This window comes from Macaca thibetana, chromosome 11 (assembly GCF_024542745.1).
Source record: "Macaca thibetana thibetana isolate TM-01 chromosome 11, ASM2454274v1, whole genome shotgun sequence".
NCBI lineage: Eukaryota > Metazoa > Chordata > Mammalia > Primates > Cercopithecidae > Macaca > Macaca thibetana.
Genome location: NC_065588.1, coordinates 97,261,684 through 97,285,637, shown reverse-complemented (window position 1 = coordinate 97,285,637; position 23,954 = coordinate 97,261,684). Strand labels below are relative to the sequence as shown.

Below are 23,954 nucleotides of genomic sequence, written 5' to 3'. Positions count from 1 at the left end.
CCATTATTAGCCTCATTTTGCAGATAAGTTAACTTTTACAAGGGCACACAGCTTGAAATGGTAGAACCAAACGAACACTCAGAATGTCTGATCTCAGACTTTTAATCACTGTATTAATTACCTATTGCTGCATAATAAATTACTATAGGCTTGGAGGCTTACAACTACACATAATAATTATCTCACAGTTTCTAGAGGGTGGCAGTCAGGCACAGCTGAGCTGGGTTCTCTGCTTTAGGGTCTCACCAGGCTATGACGTAGGTCTTGCCTGGGGCTATAGTCTCATCAGTGGCTCAACTGAAGAAAGACCTGCTTCCAGGATTCTCAGTTATTGGCAGAATTCATTTCCTTGTGGCTCTAGGACTAAGATCTCTGCTTGTCGCTGGATGTCAGCTGGGAGTGACTCCCAGATCCTAAAGGCTACCCCACCTTTCTTTGCTATGTGGCCCTCTTCATAGGCTGTCTCACAGTATGGTAGCTTACTTCTTCAAAGCCAGCAAGGAGGGTCTCTCTGACGCCAGTCTGCTGAGATGAGATCTTATATACCGTAAGATAATCACAGGAGGGACATCCCATTACATTTGTCATATTCTATGATGGTAAAGGCCATATTCTATTGCTTAAATATAAGCCACAGTTCCCACCTGAACTCAAGGGGAAGGGATTATCCAAAGGCGTGAAAAGGAAGCAGGCATCACAGACCTTAGAGTCTGTCCACCACGAGGACTAGCCAAATAATGCAGAATTCTATCATTCTCGGGCAACCTTCACAATTTTTGTCAGATTTGTCATATCATCTACAATATCTTAATTTCGTATATTTCTTTAACTCACTTTATAAAATAATAATTTTACAAAAAGCTTTTATATCAGTCATAAATGGAAAACAAATATCACTTGCCATAAATAGAAGGTAGCTGAACAAATACACTGGAAGAAAAACAATAATATGAAATTTAGAAGTAAAAATTAAGAAAAACAAAGATTGGCACTACTTTGTATTTTTGCATATATAGGCCCACTTAATCTTCATCATTTACAATAAATGATATTACCTTCATGATTAAAAATGGAAACAGAGATCCATAAAAATCTGATAAACTGCCCATGACCACTCAGCTTATAAGCGGTTGTATACCAAGATTCAAGTCTATGGCTACTAGAGGCCAAAGTGCATAAGAACCACAGTCTGGGCAGCACCCAACTTCATTATTCACCCCAATTTTCCTTGTTCCTTTACCTTTTCATAATACTACTTGTCTTCTCAGTCTATCTCCTAACTTTTTTCTTTTTTTTGTGAGACGAAGTCTTGCTCTGTTGCCCAGGCTGCAGTGCAGTGGCATGATCTCGGCTCACTGCAAGCTCTGCCTCCTGGGTTCACACCATTCTCCTGCCTCAGCCTCCTGAGTAGCTGGGGCTACAGGCGCCCGCTACCATGCCCAGCTAATTTTTTATTTTTTTATTTTTTTTATTTTTAGTAGAGACAGGGTTTCGCTGTGTTAGCCAGGATGGTCTCGGTCTCCTGACATCGTGATCTGCCCGCCTCGGCCTCCCAAAGTGCTGGGATTGCAGGCATGAGCCACTGTGCCCAGCCTCTAACTTCTTTAACCCTGAGATTCACCTTTACATACCAGAAATCAACACAATATAAGGGCAAAGAGCAAGTATGCTTAGCTTTTAATACTGGCTTTATCTCTTACTACTTATGTTGCCTGGGGAAAGTTACCAATGGTCTCACCTGTTAAACGGGAATTATAATAGTAAGTGATTAATAAACGTGAGCATAAAAATATTGATAATGTAATTTGTATCATAGTACAGAGAAGTATCCAAGATACTCAACCTCAACTGTGCACTCGCATGTGCTCACGCATGTGTGTGTGTGCGCTAACTGCAGTTGCATTTTTCACTCCTGAGAGATGAGTACAAACAGAAACAATTTCCACAAATTGTATTGTTTGTACATTTCAGTTTTTAAAGCTTACTACATTTTATCTCTTTTGGGGGCAATGTATTTGAGTGTGACTGAGTGGGTATGGGGTCTCGGAAGCAAAGTGAAGGGTTGGCCTTACCAATGAGTATGGACAGGACACCCTTAGCACTGCGGAAAAGTTGCATCTATGGGCACAGATGCAGATAGGTGAGTCCGTGCAATGAGAGATACTTGTGGTCATTCTATTCTTATCGCTTCAAGGGCATTTCTCTAAAAATTCTTCCTCCACTCTTCCCAACATCAATTTTCCATCTCAAATATATAGTTTTTATTAGCATGAAAACATGTATTTATTTCTCTCATCTAAAATAGAAAGAACTCTCTTTTGACCCAACTTCATACTCCAGTTATCATTCTGTTTCTCTCTGTTCCTTTACAGTGAAACATATTGAAAGAACGATTTGTATTTGTTGTCTCTGTATTTTCTCTTCCCACTCTTTCTTGAAGACACTTTAATGAAGCTTTCACCCCCGACTTCTCCACTGAAACTTCTCTTGCCCAGACCACCTAAACCGGCCAGATTGCTAAATCCAGCCTTGATCGTACACACCCCATCAGCAGCATTTGACACAGTTGATTCCTCCGTCTCTCCTGAACCACACTCTCCTCTAGATTTCCCTTCTGGCTCCTTGGTGACTCCTTCTTAGTCTCTTCTGCTGCCTCCTTTTTATCATCCAAATTGTAACACTAGTGTTCCCCATGGCTCAATCCTTGGACCTCTTCTCAATTTGATTTGCAGTTACTCCTTTGGAGATCTCATTCAAATGCATATCTCCAGCCCAGATCTCTCCTTGAAACCCAGACTCTTCTATCTTACCCAATATCTCCATTGGGATACCTCAAACTTAACAAGTCTACAATCTGACCTACTCTTTTCCGCATCCCTATAAGTGGCAACTGTCTTCTCTCAACTTCTTAGCTAAATACCATGTGTCAGACAAATAGTCTGTGACTCTTCTCTTTTACACTGCCCATTCAATCTATCTGCAATTCCCATCAGCACCACTTTCCACTCTTTTCATCTTCTTCTCTTCTATGTGCTTGACCAATTCTTGCATCTCTTTCCTGGATTCTTGCAATGAATCTCCTAATTATGCTCCTGCTTCTGCCCTTGCCACCTCCACCTCCCACAGTCTAATCTTACCAGGCAACCCAAGAGTCCTTAATAAAACGGAAAACAGCTCTTATACTTGTGCTCAAATCGCTCTGGTGGCTTCCTATGTCACTCAGAGAAAAGCTAACATCCCCCAGTGACCACTAAGGCTTCCAATGCCTTGTTAGTATGATTTCCCACTATTCTTCACCTTGCTCAGTGAACGTCAGTCATACTGGCATCCTCACTGTTACATGAACACCCAGGCATGCTCCATCCTGTGGAGCTGTTCTCTTTGCACTTGCTATTCTCTTTCTGTGGAAAAGAGGCCCACTTTTTCTGACTTTTATAAAATTGCAAGCCCCTCTCAACACTTCCTGCTTTACTTTTTTCTCTTTAGCACTTACTGATATTTGTATATATTGTACATATTTTTTGCTTAAGTTCCAACAAGGCAGGGATTTTTTTCTGTTTTATTTGTTGCTGTTGAGACCATAGTCTTTAAAGCAATACCTGGCATAGAGTGTGCATGCAATAAATATTTCTTGAATGAAATAACCATCACCAAGATGATATGATTTACCTAATTATATTAGTTTTGTAATGACTGTAATGATAAAGGTCTTCCCCAATGTTTCACATGATTCTAAAGCAGGAGGGTGCTCCGTTAATACAATTGCTACTCATACATTCCAAATAATTCCAAGTTAACTCATCCTCTTACTAGTTATACAAAGGAAAAGATAAACGTCTTATTGATGACAGTGATTTCAAAATAGGTACCCAAAGATCAATAATGGACATAGAATTAAAAATGAAAAAAATCAAGAATAGAAAATGTTAATTAGTAAATATGAGCTTACCTTTAAGAAGGGAATCAATTTTAAGTAGATAGATACTAAGAAGTAAATCACCTGGACTTCAATGATATTTTGTTTGGGAACTTCGTTGTAAATTGCTTTCTCTGGGCTATCATGAAAGTTGAATTGCAGAGTATTAAAGACCCAGGGTACCAAAGCAAGCACTTATCTGTTGACTAACCAGCCTGCAGCAAAGGTTTTAAGAAAGATTGAACTTGACTATGTCCTCACTTTTATCATGAATTAAAGATTATCCTAGTTGTGTTTCTTGAAATCCAATGTTAAAGAGATAAGGATGTTAAACTGTACTAGACAGCCTGTCTTTGTCTATTTGGAAACATAAGCCTCTGTCTGGGAAACATGTTTTTCATAGTTGTTGGACATCATGACAGCAGCTAATTAAGAAGATACTAATAATCCATAAAATGTACATAGTGTCAAATGTTTCAGATGTACAAGAGTCCTTGGGGTGTTTTTTCTTTTCCACCCTTAACTAAGTTATTCATTTTATGTCCTATAAAAGGTTGAATTAACTCCTGGAAGCTGAAATCGCCATTAAAATTATCTTTCTGCTGTAGCTGTTTATTTAAAAACTTGATTTAAATAAAAGTACTTCCAATGGTTTCTAAATTTAATAACATGATATAGATCCTTCATATAAAAATTCTGCCACTTATTATAGAGAATAAAGGATGAAGGTTTGTTTATTGTTCAGCCAAGGGATTTTCTTTTAATTATTTGTGGCAGGGAAAAATTAATTTATCTATAAGAGAACCCGCAAAGGCCCTTTTCTTGCTGAGCTGACTGAGGCCATGAAGATTCAAAGCAGAGCTAGGAGGCTGCGTGAGAGACAAATTGCACCACTTATGCAAAGCCAGGGCAAGACTGGAGCCAGGCAGCGGGAGAGGCCACTTGTGAAGAAGGTTCCAGAAAGGGGAAGACCTAGCTGTTTGTAGTGCCTAAAAGATTGTAGAAGAAAGGAGAAACATGGAAGGTGATGCCCAGAGAAGAACTTTTGGGGGAAAGTGGGGAGGGGGGAAATGCTTAGATAAGTTTTTATGAAGTTTTGCCATATAGTGATAATTCCCTTTTTCCAACTGTTATTTTTTCCAGTACACATTAAAATAAATACCTGTAAACATTTTTTTAAAGATTCTAACAAACAAAATTATCTTGTATATAGACAAAATTGTACAAGCAGTCCATCCTTCACAGTATGGTCCACACTGTACTGTGTAGCACAACTGTACAACAGGCCAAATGATCCTCCTCAAACTTTGGTAGCTGAACACTGCAGTACAGGTGATGCTTTAAGATATACAACAGGACATTTTCCATCACTTTAATGTTCACTATGTGGAAAAGCATTAGGTTTTTTGAGTTCTAACTAATAAATTATGAAATAACATTGAAAAGATCTATACAGAAGGAGCCCTAGGCCTGTAGAGAACACTTATGAAGCTTAAAATATAAATCTTGCATTAATTGAACAAAGCTATCTAGTTTTGATGGGAATCAGAATTTTGACAGAGTCAGAATGGGTCAGAGGGAGGCCTTCCATTATTTCAGATTAAGTAGCAATTCAGATCTTTTATTTCTTCATATAAAAATTCTGCCACTTAGGAATGAGAATAAAAGATGAAGGCATGATTAAGGAGAAAAATATGAATGTGCTATTAATGTTAAGAAAAAAATGTAATTGTCTTACTGAGACAATTTAGTAGGATTTATCAACTATACATTCAGTTTGTATAGGAAAGATTTTCTGGAACTCCACAAAGGTGGAAGAAACAACATTTTTAATTATGTTTGTTGCTCCAGGGAACTTCTAATTAAGATGGTCTTTGAGAAAGATGGTTCTACTTTCCTGAGAATAAGAACCTGTTTCCTTACAGCCACATTCATCTCACCATTTTTCCAATTCTCTTGGAGACATTCCAGAAAAATGCTGCTTCTGTGTTATAAACGTTCAAGAGGTGAGGTCAGCCTAACAGATCTGAAAAAATCCCATTTATCTGAAGTGTCCCAAGATCAGATAACAAGTATATGCATATTATGCTTCTAATATTTGATACCTTGGCAAAACTCGCAGGTTGCACAAACTGCAACAATATCATACAAAGAAAAACCTGGATGTCTGACTTCAAAGATCTATCCCCTCAGCCTTGAGGAGCAGAATCAGAAGTAAACATCTTAAATTGCCAATATGTTATTCTTGTTGACTATGAAAAGCTCCAGAAGCTTTGCACGATGTTTAGGGAGAAGCTGAGAAGAGTTACATAATTCAGTTAACGGGCCAAGTTCTACAAATGTGCACAGTATTCCTGGGAACACCATAAGCCCATCGTGGATTACTGTCAGAGGCCTGGCTGGCCTCTTGTACATTCCTTACTTAGTTCTTTCTTGAAGCTCCCCATGCAGAGAAGGAGGGAAGGGGAAGAACCAAACATTGGTAAGGTCACTCTTGAGCTTGGGGACCTAAAAAAAATAGCCTGAATGTCTGTTAAAACTGGAATCATTTTTGTAAATTCCAGCTGCTTTTGGCCAAATTGGCCAGGCAGTCTCCTCTGGTGTACAAGGATGCCCAAGCTCATGATATTTCCCGAAATGTAAAAAGAGCCTCTAGAGAGAGTGACTGCATTTCACTCAAAGTTTTCTTTAATCTATGAGACTAGAACCCTCCATTTACATATATGGAGAAACGGCAGACGTAGTAAGTTAGATAAAGAATCACACTTTGAAACAATCCATTTAATTGGAATAGAATATTTTGATTTACATGGAATCATCTGGCATTAAAATTATCTCAAAAGCAAACTGTGCTGTGAAAGTCTAAATGCTAGAACATTCCCCAAACTCTGAAGACTGGAAAACTCTGACCAAATGAAATGTTTGGTTAACATTATGACTACTTGCTTATTTCTTATTGCCTCTTAATATGAATAGATATGTACATATTTTTTCTCAACCAAGCAAACTATTTACCTCTTTCTCCATTTGCAATCCTTCTGCTCTAATATTTCTTTCAAATACTTCTCTCTTTTCAGTCTGGGGGTTGGATTTTCTGTACACAAGGATGTAGTCAATTCGACACTTCCCATCTCTAAAGTAAAGTCCATTTGATTTGTTTCTTTCTGGCACTGTCTGCACACAAAGAGAAAGGGACCAGTTTAAGTCATTCATCAAACTAAGGTTCAAGTGAGTAATGTTAAAGAACAATTAAAACTAAATAACTTTTTCAGGTCAGGCGCAGTGGCTCATGCCTGTAATCCCAGCACTTTGGGAGGCCGAGGCGGGTGGATCACGAGGTCAGGAGTTCAAGACCAGCCTGGCCAATATGGTGAAACCCTGTCTCTACTAAAAATACAAAAATTAGCTGGGCATGGTGGCATGCACCTGTAGTACCAGCTACTCTGGAGGCTAAGGCAGGGGAATTGCTTGAACCTGGGAGGCGGAGGTTGCAGTGAGCCAAGACTGCGCCACTGTACTCCAGCCTGGGTGACAGAGTGAGACTCCATCTCAAAATAATAATAATAATTTTTTCATTGTGTTCAATTACATATTCATTAGTGAAAAATGTAATTAAGAGGAAACAAAATAAAAATTAGAAGAAGCATTGAGTTAAGTGGGCAAAATGTAAAACATCTAAAAATACCGAGTATAGCCAAGGATGTGAAGCAACTAAGGACTTTCATATTCTGCAGGTGAGATGAGAGTGAAAATTGATATTCTCACTCTAGAAAACACATTAACATTATCTTGCAGAACTGAACATCTGCGTAACATGTAAGCCTAGAGAAAAATTCTTGATAAGGCAAGTAGGAGTCATGTATATGAATATTCATAGCAACATTATTTATAATAGTAGAAAAATGTTTAAAGTTGGAGTCAACTCAAATGTCCACGAACAGACAATAAATAGATAAATAAATTTTAGAAAGTTCATTTACTGGAATATTATACAGCAGTAAAAATGAATAAACTATAGTTGCGTCTAATAATAAAAAAGAATCTTAAAAACAACACTGATGAAAAAAAAGCAAGTCTCAGAAGACTTCATACCACATGATATCATTTTTCACAAAGCATAAAATAAAGTAAATCTAAGTTGTTAAGACTACAAATCTATGTGGTAAAACTGTCTTTAGAGCAAGAGAATAAAACATAATAAAATTTAGAAAGATGGTACCTCTGGTAGGGTAGAGGTATGGGATTGAAAGTAGCTTCAATGGTTTTAGGAATATTCTAGTTCAGTGTTTCTCTTTTTTTTTTTTTTTTTTAACCCACAACAAAAAAAAATTCTATCTTTGCGTGCATATATGTAAATATACATATACATAATATGAGACAAGTTTCACAAAACAATTATTTACCCTTTCTATTTGCATACACTCTAATATTAATTTTCCAGTCCATTAAAAAACAACTAGAGTAGTAATCTACAATTAGGTTGCCACTATAATTTGAAAAATAGCATTCTAGTTCATAAATCAGATGGTGGTTCCAGGTGTTCATTTTATTATTACACTTTGTAACTTACATAGAAGTTACAAATATTATTTTGCAGTAATATTAGAAAGTAAAGAACAAAAGGAATAGATTGAATTTTCATCCAGGCTCTTCAGGCTTGCTGTACAGCATTGAAAGAGATCATCAAGTACGGGCTTGTTGGGCTAGAGCCAAACTTCTCAGCCTAACAGGTTTCAAAATTGTGTCTATAAACCCGGCCAGGTGAAAATGGTGGATTCTATCTTTTCCAATGGTAGTATGAAGAAGGCAAACATGCCAGACCCAAAGGACCATTGCTAGAAACCACATTCTTGCACAAACCTTAACCGAAAAAACATCTCAGCTGGGGGAATGGAATGACCATGTACCATGTCTTGGTGTAGACATTTTCGGTTGATGACCAATCCTCACTGACTATATTTTGGCTTTTACATTAAGAGACACTCAGGAGTCTACCTGAATAAGCACTTTAGTAACACTTATTTGCCAAGCAAGAAGGCTGCCCTGTGAATTCAGCATATTAGCATCTGCCTTCAAAAATGGCTTCAGCCAAGACATCAGGAGGGGTATTGGCTCCAAGCAGAACAATGAGTTGTACCACCTTCAGCAAAGCCCTAACATTTCTGAGACTGGTTCCTCATCTGTAAGTTACAGGGATGAGACTAGTTGCTGTCTGAGGTCCCTTTTAAAGTCCATTCATTATGCCACATTATGGTATCCAAAGTATCTATGTGAACAGATAATAACAGAATGAGTTTTTTCTTAAAATCAAACAAACAGAAAAAAATGGAAAAAGACACATGAATAGCTGCATATGGTATTTGTGGGGTGAGGTCTGCAAAGCTTGGTAAGAGTAAACGATTTTCTCTGTCCCAGGTGTCATCCTTTCAGTAGTTAACTAGCTCTGGAATATAAAAAGCATTAGGAATATGAAATAAATAAATTACTCTGATTTGGTGTGCCTATTAATTGTACCCAGAGCATGTACAAAGGAAATATGAAACTCTATGGTGACACAACCTGAACAAAGGGGAATGCCTCCAACAAAACACTAATTTTTCCCAAATGGCACACAAATAGATGGGTCCACTTACAGCTGCAACGAAGTTTCCAGATTACAGAGGCAAATGGAAAGTCAGAGAGGCTTTAGACAACACAATCAACTGAAGGCTGGTGCATTTTAGGTCACCATTCTACCTACTGGGGGATCTATACAAGGAAGCCCATCCCTGTAAAGCTTATTTTGTACCAGTGGGAGACACTCAAGAATGCAGGCTATCTTAAAATGACAGACAGTTTAAAGAAATGATAGGTTTAAGAAAAACTGAAACTTTGTTTTGAGTGTAGGTAGATTTAGGATCCTTGAAATATGCTTAGACATGGGGGATGTCAAAGGAATATAAAACCTGTCCCTTGTTTTATAAGAGCCTACAGTTCAATGAGATTATGACTTTAAACAGTCCATTGGAACATGCTTCATAGGTTCCTGCTGGGATCATGAATTACATTTGTAAGAAATCATATACTCTTACCTCTCCCCCGGCTTCCAATCTGCTGGCATCATCTGAAGTACTAGTCAGGTTTCCAGGGTGAAGAAGAGAATCGTCGTCTTTGCAAGGACTGCTGACAGCTTCTAATTCATCAAAAAGAATATTGACATCCTTGGCCACTAGAACCAAAGTAAATACATTATAAGGAGGGTAAAAATCTGGGATCTTGAAAGCAATACTAAAAGAGAAAACATCTCCCTTTGGGTTCATATTTTCCCATCATTTCAATAACACTTTGAGTGACAGGTATATTATTTCCTAAAAGAAAAGGATGTCAGACATAAAACATGATTGACCAAACAGTGTATTCATTAGGCAAGAGTAAGGAAAATAAAAAGCAGAGTACCTCTGTAACGTAAATATAATTTGTCTTTCATGATAGCAGGAGGTGTTATATTTGTTTAGCTTTCCTTTGCACAGTTGCTTAGCATAAGGTACTTTGATCTAAGACTTCTAGGTTGGAAAAGGGTTGGAGATGACCTACACTTTTAAATTTTATTTTACTTTTTCATTTAAGTGTCGTACAGCTTGCCAAGTGATCCCATAAAAGTGCCACTTGCACTGTTCAGTAAGAACTGTGATTTTTTTCCTCCTTTGTTACTTCTCTAAGGCAGAATAGAGAAAACCTAATGCAATAATAAAGCATGCAGTTAGATTTTCGGCCTTTTTTCTTCCTCTTATCCTGAATTGAAATAATCAAGTGAGCCATTCAGAAGCTCTCTCAAAAGACTGTTGATGTTAATAACATGTCAATATATAAAGTGCTGTATATCACGGTTCTAGGTACAGACTACCACGTTCAAATGCAAAGTGCCTTACAGCATGCCAGAAAGTTAAGTTCATCACCAGCAGAGGAAAGATTACAATGCCAGGTATGGGTTGAGTCCCTTCTTTTTTATCCACTTCAATTATGGGCCAGCATTGCAGTTCACTTTTTCTTTTGATGCTTTAGAAATGGCTGAGGGTTTATAACCAGTCAGAAGCCACTGCACAAAATAATTCATGAGGGATTAGGTTCTTCTTACCCAAGCTTGTAATAGAGTATTCATTCTTTCATTCAAAAACATTTCAGAGATGTGCACATTGTGTGTCAGGCATAGAGCTGCATGATGATTGCACCTTGGTAAATAAAAGTGACCTGGCTTCCTGCCCTTGTGGCAATAACTAAAGAAAACAAAGACATGCAAATTGTGGTGAATTCTTTAATGAAAAGAGCAGAGTTTGGATATAGAGAGAATAGAGATGATCTACTTAGAAGAGATGACTAGGTATAAAGCTATATCCAAGCATGTGATTTTAGGCAACTCTTTTAGCTTTTCAAGTTTCCCATCTGTAAAATATAATGGGCAAAGAGATAAAATTAACATTTATTGCTAACTGTGAGAGGATGAATTATGACCCCCCAAAGGTGATCCAATTTCTAGAACCTGCTAATGTCTTACCTTTTTATCACCGAAAGGATTTTATAGATGTGTGAAACCAAGGATCTTAAAATGGGGACATTATCTTAGACTTTATAGGTAGGCCTGATGTTAATTACAAGGGTCTTTAGAAGAGGGAGGCAAGAAGGCCAGAATCAGAAAGATTGGAAGATGCTATGCTGCTGGCTTTGAGGACAGAGGATGCGGCCACAAGCCAAGAAACTCAGGTGGCCTTTAGAAGACAGAAAAGACAAAAAAGCAGATTCTCCTCGGGAGCCCCCAGAGAGGAGAGTCTTGATTTTGGGACTTCTGACCTCCAGAAGTATAAGATAATAAACATATTGTTTGAGGCCACTAAGCTTGTAGTCATTTGCTACAGGACCAAAAAGAAACTAAAACAATGTATTATAGGATTTTAGACCTATAAGGCTACAAAGAAAAAATATCATGGCCTTTTCATACAGCCAAGGGTTGTAGCACCTACACTGTGCCAGGTACTGTGCTAGGTGCTTATGGAGAGGACCTAAGACTTTTTGAGGAAGAGTAACATGTCCAGTGTTTTGGAAGGTGTCAAGATCAAAGACAACTTCCCTGACCACTGGATGTAAAAAGATCTCCCTCCCATAATTATTCTCCTCTCATTGTTCATTTCCTTCCCAGCACTTAACACAATCCGTAATTATCTTATTTGTTCACTTATTTATTAGACTTGTTTACAGGATGTTTACCTTATTACAGTGTAAGTTCCATAGAGCAAGGACCTTGTCCGTCTTGATTGATGTACAGAGGCTCTGGCACAGAGTAAGCCTTCAACACAGAATGACAGAATGATGACCTTAAGATGGTCACAATGTAATGATACCTGAGAGCCCTTTTCCTCTAACATTCTATGGTTCTGGGACTTTGCATATGGTTTTCCTAACATGATTCTTATTCACAAGCCAGGACTCCACAGTTTCAAGTAATGTGATTAAATTTTCAAGCAGACAGTGATTAAATTAAATTTCAAGTCGATGTTGATGAGATTTGAACAATAAGATAAAAATATCATTTAACCTAGTCAGAAGACCTGCTCCCTATTCTGAACACTGCCACTTAGCTGTATAAATATGTGCTTCTGTTTCCTCACCGGTGAGACAGGAATAGCAAACTTCTCTCTCAGGGTGGCAAAGAGGATTAGATCAATGTGCATATTAGCAGGGTGGCTGACACATGGCAGACCCAAAACAAATGCTGATTTGTTGATTCTAGCTAGACTCTAGGAGCTTAAAGTAAGTATTTTGGTCTTATCAATATAAGGAGGCAGAAGAGATACTTACAACTTGGAATGGTTGTTATGAGAAATGGTTTGGGATGGGTTGTGAGATAAAGGGGAAACTAACAAGGACACTGAGGTTCATGTCTAGGTAACTGGCTCATACTAAGGAGAAACTCTTGATATATATATGTATCCCCCAGGCTTTTGCCAAGGATAGAAAATACCAGGTCATCTTCTATCAATATTACTTTCTGACACTGGCACAATCAGTTCAACAATGCCCTCCATGTCCACGGTTCTCAACTGGGACCAATTTTGTCTCCTAGACCACATTTGACATTGTTTGGAGATATTTTTATTGTCATTACTGGGGAGAGGGGGACAGTGAAAGTGGTATTCAGTGAGTAGAGGCCAGGGATGCTGCTAAACATCCTACAATGCACAGGAAGCACCTACCACAGAGTGATCAAGCCCAGAATATTAATTAGGTGCTGAAGTTGAGAATTCCTACTCTTCATGAAAAGCCCAAGGGATTTGACTCTAGAAGCAGCAGCTAATTTGGGAAAGGGAGAGAGGTCTTTCTTTCCCATCAGAATCACTGTCTGGAAGTCATGGGGCTGCTGCCACTTGAGCTCAGGAAAATCAGTCGGTCATGGCGATCTATTAGAGAATAGGTAATATTGAGCCAACCTTATCGCCTGCCAACCACTCAGTATCTTCAGCAGAGATTAGATAGTCTGCTGTGAGAGAATGCCCAGCTGAACCCATGGTCAGTAAGAAGACTGTAGACCATATAAACACTCCACAGGCATAAAAAGCATGTGCCCTTCATCCACATTTCATCACTGTTTCTGATATTATCAGCTATAACTATAAGGTAAGTTTTAGAAACAAAATAAAATCTTTGATTCAAACTTACATTGATTCTCTAAGAAGAAAAAAGCAACTCTCAACTTTCAACGTTAACCAATTTTTAAAAATAAATTTTAATCAATAAGTATTTATTCAGTGCCTACCATGGGCAGACACTGAGCTGAGCTAGGAAACGGGGCTGAAATACTGGACATCCCAGGCACGGCCCTGCTCTCAGAGCTCACTGCCTAGTCAGAGCAGGAGTGAGGCCTTTCCATCCATGGGCACAAACATCACAAAGATGTTGTTCATCCAAACAGGGTCACTTGTGAATGAATCCCATCACCCTCCTTAGACTTCTTCTCCTAAATAGAAAAATGTTCGATAATTATTTGCCTGGTAGAATATTGCTGTTAGGTTCATTAAATGAGAAAGAGAGTCGAATACTCTGAGAAGTCCATTAAGAATGACAAGAAGGATGGGAGGCAAGGCTGGTTCAACACATGCAAGTCAATGAACATAATCCATCACGTAAACAGAATCAATGACAAAAACCACATGATTATCTCAATAGATGCAGAAAAGGCCTTTGACAAAATTCAACAGCTCTTCATGCTAAAAACTCTCAATAAACTAAGTATTGATGGAATGTAGCTCAAAATAATAAGAGCTATTAATGACAAACCCCCAGCCAATATCATACTGAATGGGCAAGAACTGGAAGCATTCTCTTTGAAAACAGGCACAAGACAAGGATGCCCCTCTCACCACTCTAATTCAACATTGTATTGGAAGTTCTGGCCAGGGCAATCAGGCAAGAGAAAGAAATAAAGGGTATTCAATTAGTAAATGAGGAAGTCAAATTGTCCCTGTTTGCAGATGACATGATTGTATATTTAGAAAACCCCATCATCTCAGCCCAAAATCTCCTTAAGCTGATAAGCAACTTCAGCAAAGTCTCAGGATATAAAATCAATGTGCAAAAATCACAAGCATTCTTATACACCAATAATAGAGAGCCAAATCATGAGTGAACTCCCATTCACAATTGCTACAAAGAGAATAAAATACCTAGGATTCCAACTTACAAGAGACGTGAAGAACCTCTTCAAGGAGAGCTACAAACCACTGCTCAAAGAAATAAAAGAGGACACAAAACAAATGGAAGAATATTCCATGCTCAGGGATCAGAATAATCATTATCATGAAAATGGCCATACTACCCAAGGTAATTTATAGATTTAATGCCATCCCCATCAAGCTGCCGATGACTTTCTTCACAGAATTGGAAAAAACTACTTTAAAGTTTATATGGAACCAAAAAAGAGCCTGCATTGCCAAGATAATCCTAAGCAAAAAGAACAAAACTGGAGGCATCATGCTACCTGACTTCAAACTGTACTACAAGGCTACAGTAACCAAAACAGCATGATACTGGTACCAAAACAGACATATAGACGAATGGAACAGAACAGAGTCCTCAAAAATAACACCACACATCTACAACCATCTGATCTTTGACAAACCTGACAAAAATAAGAAATGCAGAAAGGATTCCCTATTTAATAAACAGTGCTGGGAAAACTGGCTAGCCATATGTAGAAAGCTGAAACTGGATCCCTTCCTTACACCTTATACAAAAATTAAGACATGGTGGATTAAAGACTTAAATGTTGGACCTAAAACCATAAAAGTCCTAGAAGAAAACCTAGGTAATACCGTTCAGGACAAAGGCATGGGCAAGGACTTCATGACTAAAACACCAAAAGCAATGGCGACAAAAGCCAAAATTGACAAATGGGATCTAATTAAACTAAAAAGCTTCTGCACGGCAAAAGAAACTACCGTCACAGTGAACAGGCAACCTACAGGATGGGAGAAAAATTTTGCAATCTACCCATCTGACAAATGGCTAATATCCAGAATCTACAAAGAACTCAAACAAATTTACAAGAAAAAAACAACCCCATCAAAAAGTAGGCAAAGGATATGAGCAGACACTTCTCAAAATAAGACATTTATGCAGTCAACAGACACATGAAAAAATGTTCATCATCACTGGTCATGAGAGAAATGCAAATCAAAGCCACAATGAGATATCATCTCACACCAGTTAGAATGGCAATCATTAAAAAGTCAGGAAACAACAGATGCTGGAGAGGATGTGGAGAAATAGGAATGCTTTTACATTGTTGGTGGGAGTGTAAACTAGTTCGACCATTGCAGAAGACAGTGTGGCGAGTCCTCAAGGATCTAGAACTAGAAATACCATTTGACCCAGCAATCCCATTATTGGGTATATACCCAAAGGATTATAAATCATGCTACTATAAAGACACATGCACACGTATGTTTATTGTGGCACTACTCACAATAGCAAAGACTTGGAACCAACCCAAATGCCCACCAATGATACACTGGATTAAGAAAATGTGGCACATATACACCATACACCATAGAATACTATGCAGCCATAAAAAAAGGATGAGTTCATGTCCTTTGCAGGCACATAGATGAAGCTGGAAACCATCATTCTCAGCAAATGATCACAAGGACAGAAAACCAGACACCATATGTTCTCACTCATAGGTGGGGATTGAACGAGATCACTTGAACACAGGGCAGGGAACATCAAACACTGGGGCCTGCTGAGGGGTGGGGACCTGGGGGAGGGATAGCATTAGGAGAAATACCTAATGTAAATGATGAGTTGATGGGTGCAACAAACCAACATGGTACATGTATACCTATGTATCAAACCTGCACATTGTGTACATGTGCCCTAGAACTTAAAGTATAATTTTTTAAAAAATGGAAAAAAAAGAATGACAAGAAGGAGAGAAAATTCAAAACTATCATGCAACTCAAGTAACAGATCTGCAATTCATTCAGACCCAGGAAGGGCTGTGTGAACAGAATTAGGCAGCACAGATTGGTCAGGGCAGGAGTATACCATGCATTTGGGAAGGCAAGGGAGATACTCAAATGATTCCCTATTGCAAAGATTAGAAGCTAAGCCTAAAAAATGACTTGGGAACAAAACAACAAGGACTCACATATTATAAGTGAACAATGAGGATCAAGGACCTTAAATTGCCTGGGAGACCAAAAATCAGCTAAAGAGTCTGAGTAAAGCATCAAACTCAGAGATTTATGAGGGCTGGCTCTGTTTATATCATTCCAGGATGGAGGCAGAGCAGAAAAGTCAGGGGAGGACCAGCAGGCAGGCAGATGGTGGTGATCTTTACATGATGAAAAGGTGAATTTACTTTGGCAATACTGAATCTACTAATCAAATCAAACATTTGCAATTATTTCAATTATTCCTCTAGTGAAAATCATTTGAGATGTTAGCTATTGTTAATTCCCTATGGATACGAGATCACAAATATATTGCAAGGACTCAAATAAATGAACAAATTAATTAATGAATTATTTTCTGTCATTTGTTCATTGAACCAAGATTTAGAGTTAAGTACTGGACATTACATGAGTGGGAAGCCCTCACACTTCCAGGCAAGAGAACAAAGTTTGGGAATCAATGCTATAAAGGCAATGAAAAAAAAAAAACAGTAAGTGTATTTTAGAAATAGCCTAGAAGACAGTAAGAAATACGACCAAAAAAAATCAAAGACTCTGATTCATTGCTCTTTTCTTTACTTCTCTCCTATTTTCCAAATGTAGCAAAATAACCCCACCTTGATATTACAGTATAGAAGTACTTTAATCTCAGAAATTTCATATAGAGAAAAAAGAAGGTGAAATTACAGGTCATTGAAGAAGACACCAAGAGGGCTTTGCAGCATAATCCAAGTATCTATATTTATTCTCCAGAGCACCAGTTCATTATACTATTTTTGTCCTAAGTTCCAAGTTATTGCATCTGATACTCAGAATTCTCAAGGGATTACATACTGACCTCAAAGTATCACTTAAAAAAAAAAGAACACCTCCAGGAATATTTTAGAAGGCAAAAAATTGTTTATATCTCAATTTTAACACTTATCAGATTGTTTTATAACAAGTCCATCTCCATGTCTTTAGACTAAGGTCCCTTTAAGGTGAAGAGCTAAGGTAGCTCCAATTTGGCATAAGGGCTACCAAGTAGGAGACACTCAATATGCATTTTAAGATAAATAAAAGCTAATTGTAGGATTATATCAATTTTTAGTTTTTTCTTATTCTGATTACCTTAGTAAGATGACTTGAAAATGTCTACTTCTCTCTTAGAATCACAGAGATTAAATATGAAGGAAGTGGGAAGGGAGACAAAGATAGGGATTACAGTTTATTGACACCTGCTGTGTGTTAATGATTTTCAGGTCTATTTTCTCATTTCATTCTCAAAACAACCTATGAGACAAGTATTATGATAAAGAAGCCAAGTTCAGAAATGCTAGGTGTGGCCATGCAGCTAATAAGTGACAAAGATGAATTTTCATCCAATTCAGACCCCGAATCCATGCCATTTCTAGCTGGCTTTTATTTTTGTGGGAAGCATTCTACTGTTCTTAAATCATGTTTGGCTTTCAAGAATGGGAAGTCATTTAACCACCAGGCAATTATCTTGTTGCTGTTTCAACATTTATCTGAATAAAGCTAGACTTTACATCTGTAGCCTGACAGCTCTGACAACTTTCTAAAATTTAACAAATAGATCCATTATTGTTTTAAAAATTCAGGGAAATACAAAGACACAATACAGCTTTGAATACCTTAGGCTGGGATTTTAAGAACTAGACACTATTTAACATGTATATGACACAAGCAAGACCAAGACTCTCTAGATGCTCATTACTCTTCAAAGGCATCTTGACAGCATCCCTAAGGCAAAGGCTGCCTGATTTAGCAATGAGAAAAAAGGGGGTTTAAATTTATAAACTCAAAATAAACAAATAAAGCAGTTAGAAAGGACATAAAGCTTCCTTCACTGGTTTTACTCCCTTCTAATAGGCCAGCAGTTTTCAATCTCTGTTCTCTGGAACCCTATTGCCCTTTTGAGGAGTTTCACGGGCCATGCAGAGGACAGAGAGACAACTGAGTGGGCAAGGCTCACTTTCTACCCCTATCTATACCAAACAACTCAGTTTCTGTTTTGTATATTGAAGTTATCTGTTGATCATATATTGGGGAAGAAACACATTTTACTGGTTTTACAAAAGTTAGAAACTTCTGCTAGTGTGTTCTGGCAACAATTAAATGGTGTGTTGACATCTCCCTAAAGAAAACCTGGGGTTCTAGTTATTATAGACATGACAGCAGGAACCTTCCTTCTGCCACAGAAAGTTATTGAGATTTAAAATATGCCTTTGCAAACGAACAGAAAGTCATGAGATTAAAAAAAAATTCATTTAAAACTAATTTCTATATGGAACTGGCATAAAAACAGACACACAGATCAGTGGAACAGAACAGAGAACCAAAAAACAAATCCATACATCTATAGTAAATTCATTTTTGACAATGGTGCCTAGAACATACATTGCAGAAAGGACAGTCTCTTCAAGTGATGCTGGGAAAACTGGATATCCATACGCAGAAGAATGAAACTAGACCCTTAGCCCTCACCATATACAAAAATCAACTCCAAAATGGATTAAAGACTTAAATCTAAGGCCTCCCACTAAGAAACTACTAAAATGAAACATTAGAGAAACTCTCCAGAGCATTGGACTGGGCAAAGATTTCCCCTAAGCACAGGCAACCAAAGCAAAAATGGACAAATGGGATCTCATCAAGTTAAAAAGCTTCTGCACAGCAAAGGAAACAATCAACAAAGTGAAGAGACAACCCACGGATTGGGAGAAAATATTTCCAAACTATCCATCTGACAAGGGATTAATAACCAGAATATATAAGGAGCTCAAACAACTCTAGAGGAAAAACATCTAATAATCCAAATAAAAATGGGCAAAATGTCTGAATAAGGCATTTCTTAGAAGAAGACATACAAATGGCAAACAGGCACATGAAAAGGTGCTCACCATCACTGATCATCAGAGAAATGCAAATAAAAACTACAATGAGATATCTCATTGTAAAATGTTCAGATTTCATAATGAGATGTCATTTCATTGTAAAATAAAGTTGGAAATCAGGGCTCACCTCAGCTGAAATGGCTTTTATCTAAAAGGCAGGCAATAACAACTGCTAGCAAGGATGTGGAGAAGAGGGAACCCTCACACACTGTTGGTGGGAATATAAATCAGTACAACCACTATGAAGAACAGTTTGGAGGTTCCTGAAAAAACTAAAAATAGAACTTCCATATGATCCAGCAATTCCACTTCTGGGTATATACCCCAAAGAAAGGAAATCAGTATGCTAGCTATCAGCACTCTCATGTTTACTGCAGCACTATTCACAATAGCCAAGATTTGGAAGGAACCTAAGTGTCCATCAACAGATGAACAGATAAAGAAAATGGCAGTATATATACACAACGCAGTACTATTCAGCTATAAAAATATGAGATCCTGTCATTTGCAATGATATGGATGGAACTGGAGGTCATTATGCTAAGTGAAATAAGCCAGGCACAGAAAGACAAATTTTGTATGTTCTTATTTGTGGGAGCAAAAAATTAAAAACAATAGAACTCATGGAAATAGAGAGTAGAATGGTGGTTATCAGAGGCTGGGAAGAGTAGTAGAGTGGAAGGGAGGTGCGGATGGTTAATGGGTACAAAAATATAATTAGATAGAATGAATAAGATCTAGTATTTGATAGCACAACAGGGTAACTAGAGTCAATAATAACTTATTGTACATTTAAAACTAAAATTATAATTGGATTGTTTGTAACACAACGAAAGAATGGATGTTCAAGGTGGTGGGTACCCCCACTTACACTGATGTGATTATTACACATTGTACGCCTGTATCAAAATATTTCATGTGCCCCATATATACACCTACTATGTACCCACCAAAATTAAAAATTAAAATATAAAAGATGTCATTGTCATTGCCTGACTCAATAACGGCAATGTTTATAAAACAGCACAGATGATGGTATTGTATGTACCCCCAGCACACTGCAATGGGGTTGAGATCATTACTCGTTTCTGATTTAGCGTATTTACTAAGAAGAGCTTCTCTTACTACTGCTTCATTGTAAAGGAAAGGCGGACGCCTTGGTTACTTCTATAGCAAGGTAAATAATGATGATGGCACCTCTTACAGTCCTGGGAATGATATTTAGAGAAGAACTGTGTGCCTAATTCAATCTTTGCTCATTTGTTAGCCTTGGCGACTTTTTCATAACATAAAGTGAGGTCATTCACACTCTGCATAAAAGATCCTCCAAGTCTACTGACCATAATTTCACCTTCTTTGGAAAGAGCATGAGCTTTGGATTCAGACAGACCTGAGTTCAAATGCCAGCCCTTCCACTTATTAGCTATTAGATTGGGATATTTATCTTATTAAAGCTTTAATTTCTTTATCTTCTAAATATGGAAATACAATTTCCCAGACAGGATGAATGATTGAGGAATAAAGACGAAGGTGGCAGCCAACACTTATACACCCCTGACTGTGTACCAGGCACTATCTTAAAGGCTTTACATAGATGTACTATTACTATTTTCCTTTTACAGATGTGGAAATTAAGGCAAAGAGAGTTTAAGACTAAATAAAATAACATAGGTAAAAGGTCAGCCACAAAATTGCCAGAAAAGACTACCTGCTCAATATACGCCAGCCCCCCGCTCACCCCCATACCTCCAAACCCTGCCATCTGCTCCTCTGAGATGGCATGACCGTGCAGGTTAAAAATAAAATTGGAAAATCTAAAGAATTAGATTCAAAGTGACTCACTCAGTGTCACCGAGAAATGACTCAGTCTCCTCAGCCACGAAAGCACACACCACCCCTAACGTAGGCACAGCCATATGATTATGTAAACACACGCGCAAGCACAAACAGTCCACAGGATAACAATGATCCCACAATCCTTGTAACTCCTCAGGTCTCATTGCAAACACTATCTTGTGCCCTCTTTCCTTCATCAGAACCTGATGGAATGCAACACAATCATGTCTTTCAGGGTATGGATGCCACTCAACAGTGTCCCTACAGTCTATAGCCCGATATGCAGGGAATCAAGAAAGGAAAAACTAGGAACAAAACAAGAGGGGTGGGCAACAAATGGCAGGGGCATGAATGGTCTCTAAAAAGGGCTGGACATTGAAAATAATTTAAAGCAAGAATGAAAAAGTTCAGTGTAACCTTTGAATGATATGCTTCATAGTAGCTAGCTAATATAATAAATGCTCATATACGTACACACACACATACGCCTGATTCATGAACTGCAGAGCTTTAAGACATGATTCTCAATCAAATTTCAGAAGGAAATATTTTTAAATGCTTACCTCTTAAAATGTTCGGATTTGAAAACTTTGGTGATTAAAAAAGCAGTGTTTTTCTTTTTGTTTGTTTGTTTTGTTACAATAGATGCTACTGTACATAAGATTTGAGTAGGCACTCCACTCCTTAAACCACGGATGGAGGGTTTGAATCTTACTGGATGAACTCAAGAGTAGGAATTGCATTGTAATATTGTTATCATTGCATCAAACTAAATCTATCTCCAAGTTCCCATTGCACCGGCTTCGTGGACAATTTAATTTCAGTTATTGCTGGCACTCCCACTTTCCTGCCTCATGTATCCAGAACTGTGCTAAGGTCCTAGGAGTTTTGTAGAGAGCAGAACATTTAGAGAGATCAGTCAGATGTCCAAGATACACTGGTTACCACTGAGCTGCCCGCTTTTCAAGTCTCCAGTGACTCCACACATTCACTCAGTCACTAACAAATATTAGTAAGCACCTACCACACTCCATGCTGTGTTCAAGGCACTGGAGATAAAACAAAGAAACAGAAGGATGAGACTGCCCCCTTCCCAGAGACTCCTAAGTTCCTTTCTCAGGCCAGGAACTCTCTGTGTGACTGACAGTTCATGTGGCTCCCACGCAGTCTCCCAGCAAGCAACATAGCCATTCCCTCCCTTTCCATTCACCCTACCAGAAGCCTGGCTCCCTCTACAGGGCATCTCTCTTGCAATTTCTTCTTCCAACGGAGCATCAGTCTTGGAAGCTCAGGCTTTCAGAAAACAAAAGGCGGGAACTTTAAGTAACACAAAACTCTGCTGAAACAAAGGAGTTCAAGGGACCTGGCTACCATCTTGGAATGGAGAGTGAAGGGTGAGAGGGTGAGAATAGAGAGGAAGGGACAAATAACATCAAGGAAAAGAAACAAACACACATACACCCACACACACACGCACACACACACACACACACCCTTGTTATACTTTCACATGTAAACGCCTTTTCCTAAAAAAGCAATCAAGTTGTTTTCGTATTGAACACCAAAACAAGATGTGATCTGAAAATGTTTTTATTTTTCATGAATTAGACTTTGTGCCAAACATTCACCACTGCCTTAAGGTATTATGCCTAGCACAGTATCTGACACATGACAGGCGAGATGGATGGATGATTAAAATAACTCTTTTCTTTTTTATAAGCTGTACATCTAATATGGAGGATCTGAAAAACCACTTGAGAATGGACAGCCACTCTGAGATATCTTTAGAATAGATGAGGCTATACTTAGGGTATGCACACTGAAAGATAAAATACTGTCAATGTATTTTACAATGTAGAAGCATGGTGGTGAAATTCTTGCATCAAGATGTGAAAATATAATACAATTTTTAAAACACAAAGTAGTTCATTTTTTGTAATTATTTTTATTTAATTTAGTATTTAGCAGAACAAGGACTAACATACAATTAAAAATTGACTGTATCCCATAGTAACCATATATCCTTGGGGAGCTATATTCAGGTTTTTCACCTTTAAAATGTAGAAAATCTTATCCATTATTACTTAGGGTTAAGATTGAAAAGAGATACTTTGGGAAAATACCATCATGGCTGGCCTACCCCAGACACTCAAGAAATGTTTGAAACACACACAAATACACACATGTAAGCATGCACACATGCACTTCTAGCTTGATCTTGAAGGTCTCATATATATATATGTGTGTGTGTATATATATGTATGTATATATGTGTATATATACACATACATATATATACATTTGAAGAAAAAAGTGAAAATTTTCCATCATCTTGTTAATCTTAACAAAAAGGAGAGGAATTAGATGGATATTCAGAATTCCACATTCTTTTTTATTTTATTATACTTTAAGCTCTGTGGTACATGTGCAGAACATGCAGGTTTGTTACATAGGTATACACGTGCCATGGTGGTTTGCTGCACCCATCAACCCGTCATCTACATTAGGTATTTCCCCTAATGCTACCCCTCCTCTAGCCCCCAACCCTCTGACAGGACATGGATGATGCTGGAAACCATCATTTTCAGCAAACTAACACAAGAA

The 23,954-nt window shown here is 37.9% G+C and overlaps 1 protein-coding gene across 1 annotated transcript in view; it reads right to left on the bottom strand.

The window, feature by feature from the left end:
* The window catches only part of ANO4 (anoctamin 4), a 383,617-nt gene that overhangs the window by 168,606 nt on the left and 191,057 nt on the right, over nucleotides 1-23,954 (bottom strand). Inside the window, exons 5-6 of the mRNA XM_050750195.1 lie at nucleotides 9,988-10,124; nucleotides 6,932-7,090 (exon numbers count right to left, since the gene is read on the bottom strand). Of these exons, the coding sequence (XP_050606152.1) occupies nucleotides 6,932-7,090; nucleotides 9,988-10,124 (296 nt within the window). The remainder of the gene's footprint in view (nucleotides 1-6,931; nucleotides 7,091-9,987; nucleotides 10,125-23,954) is intronic.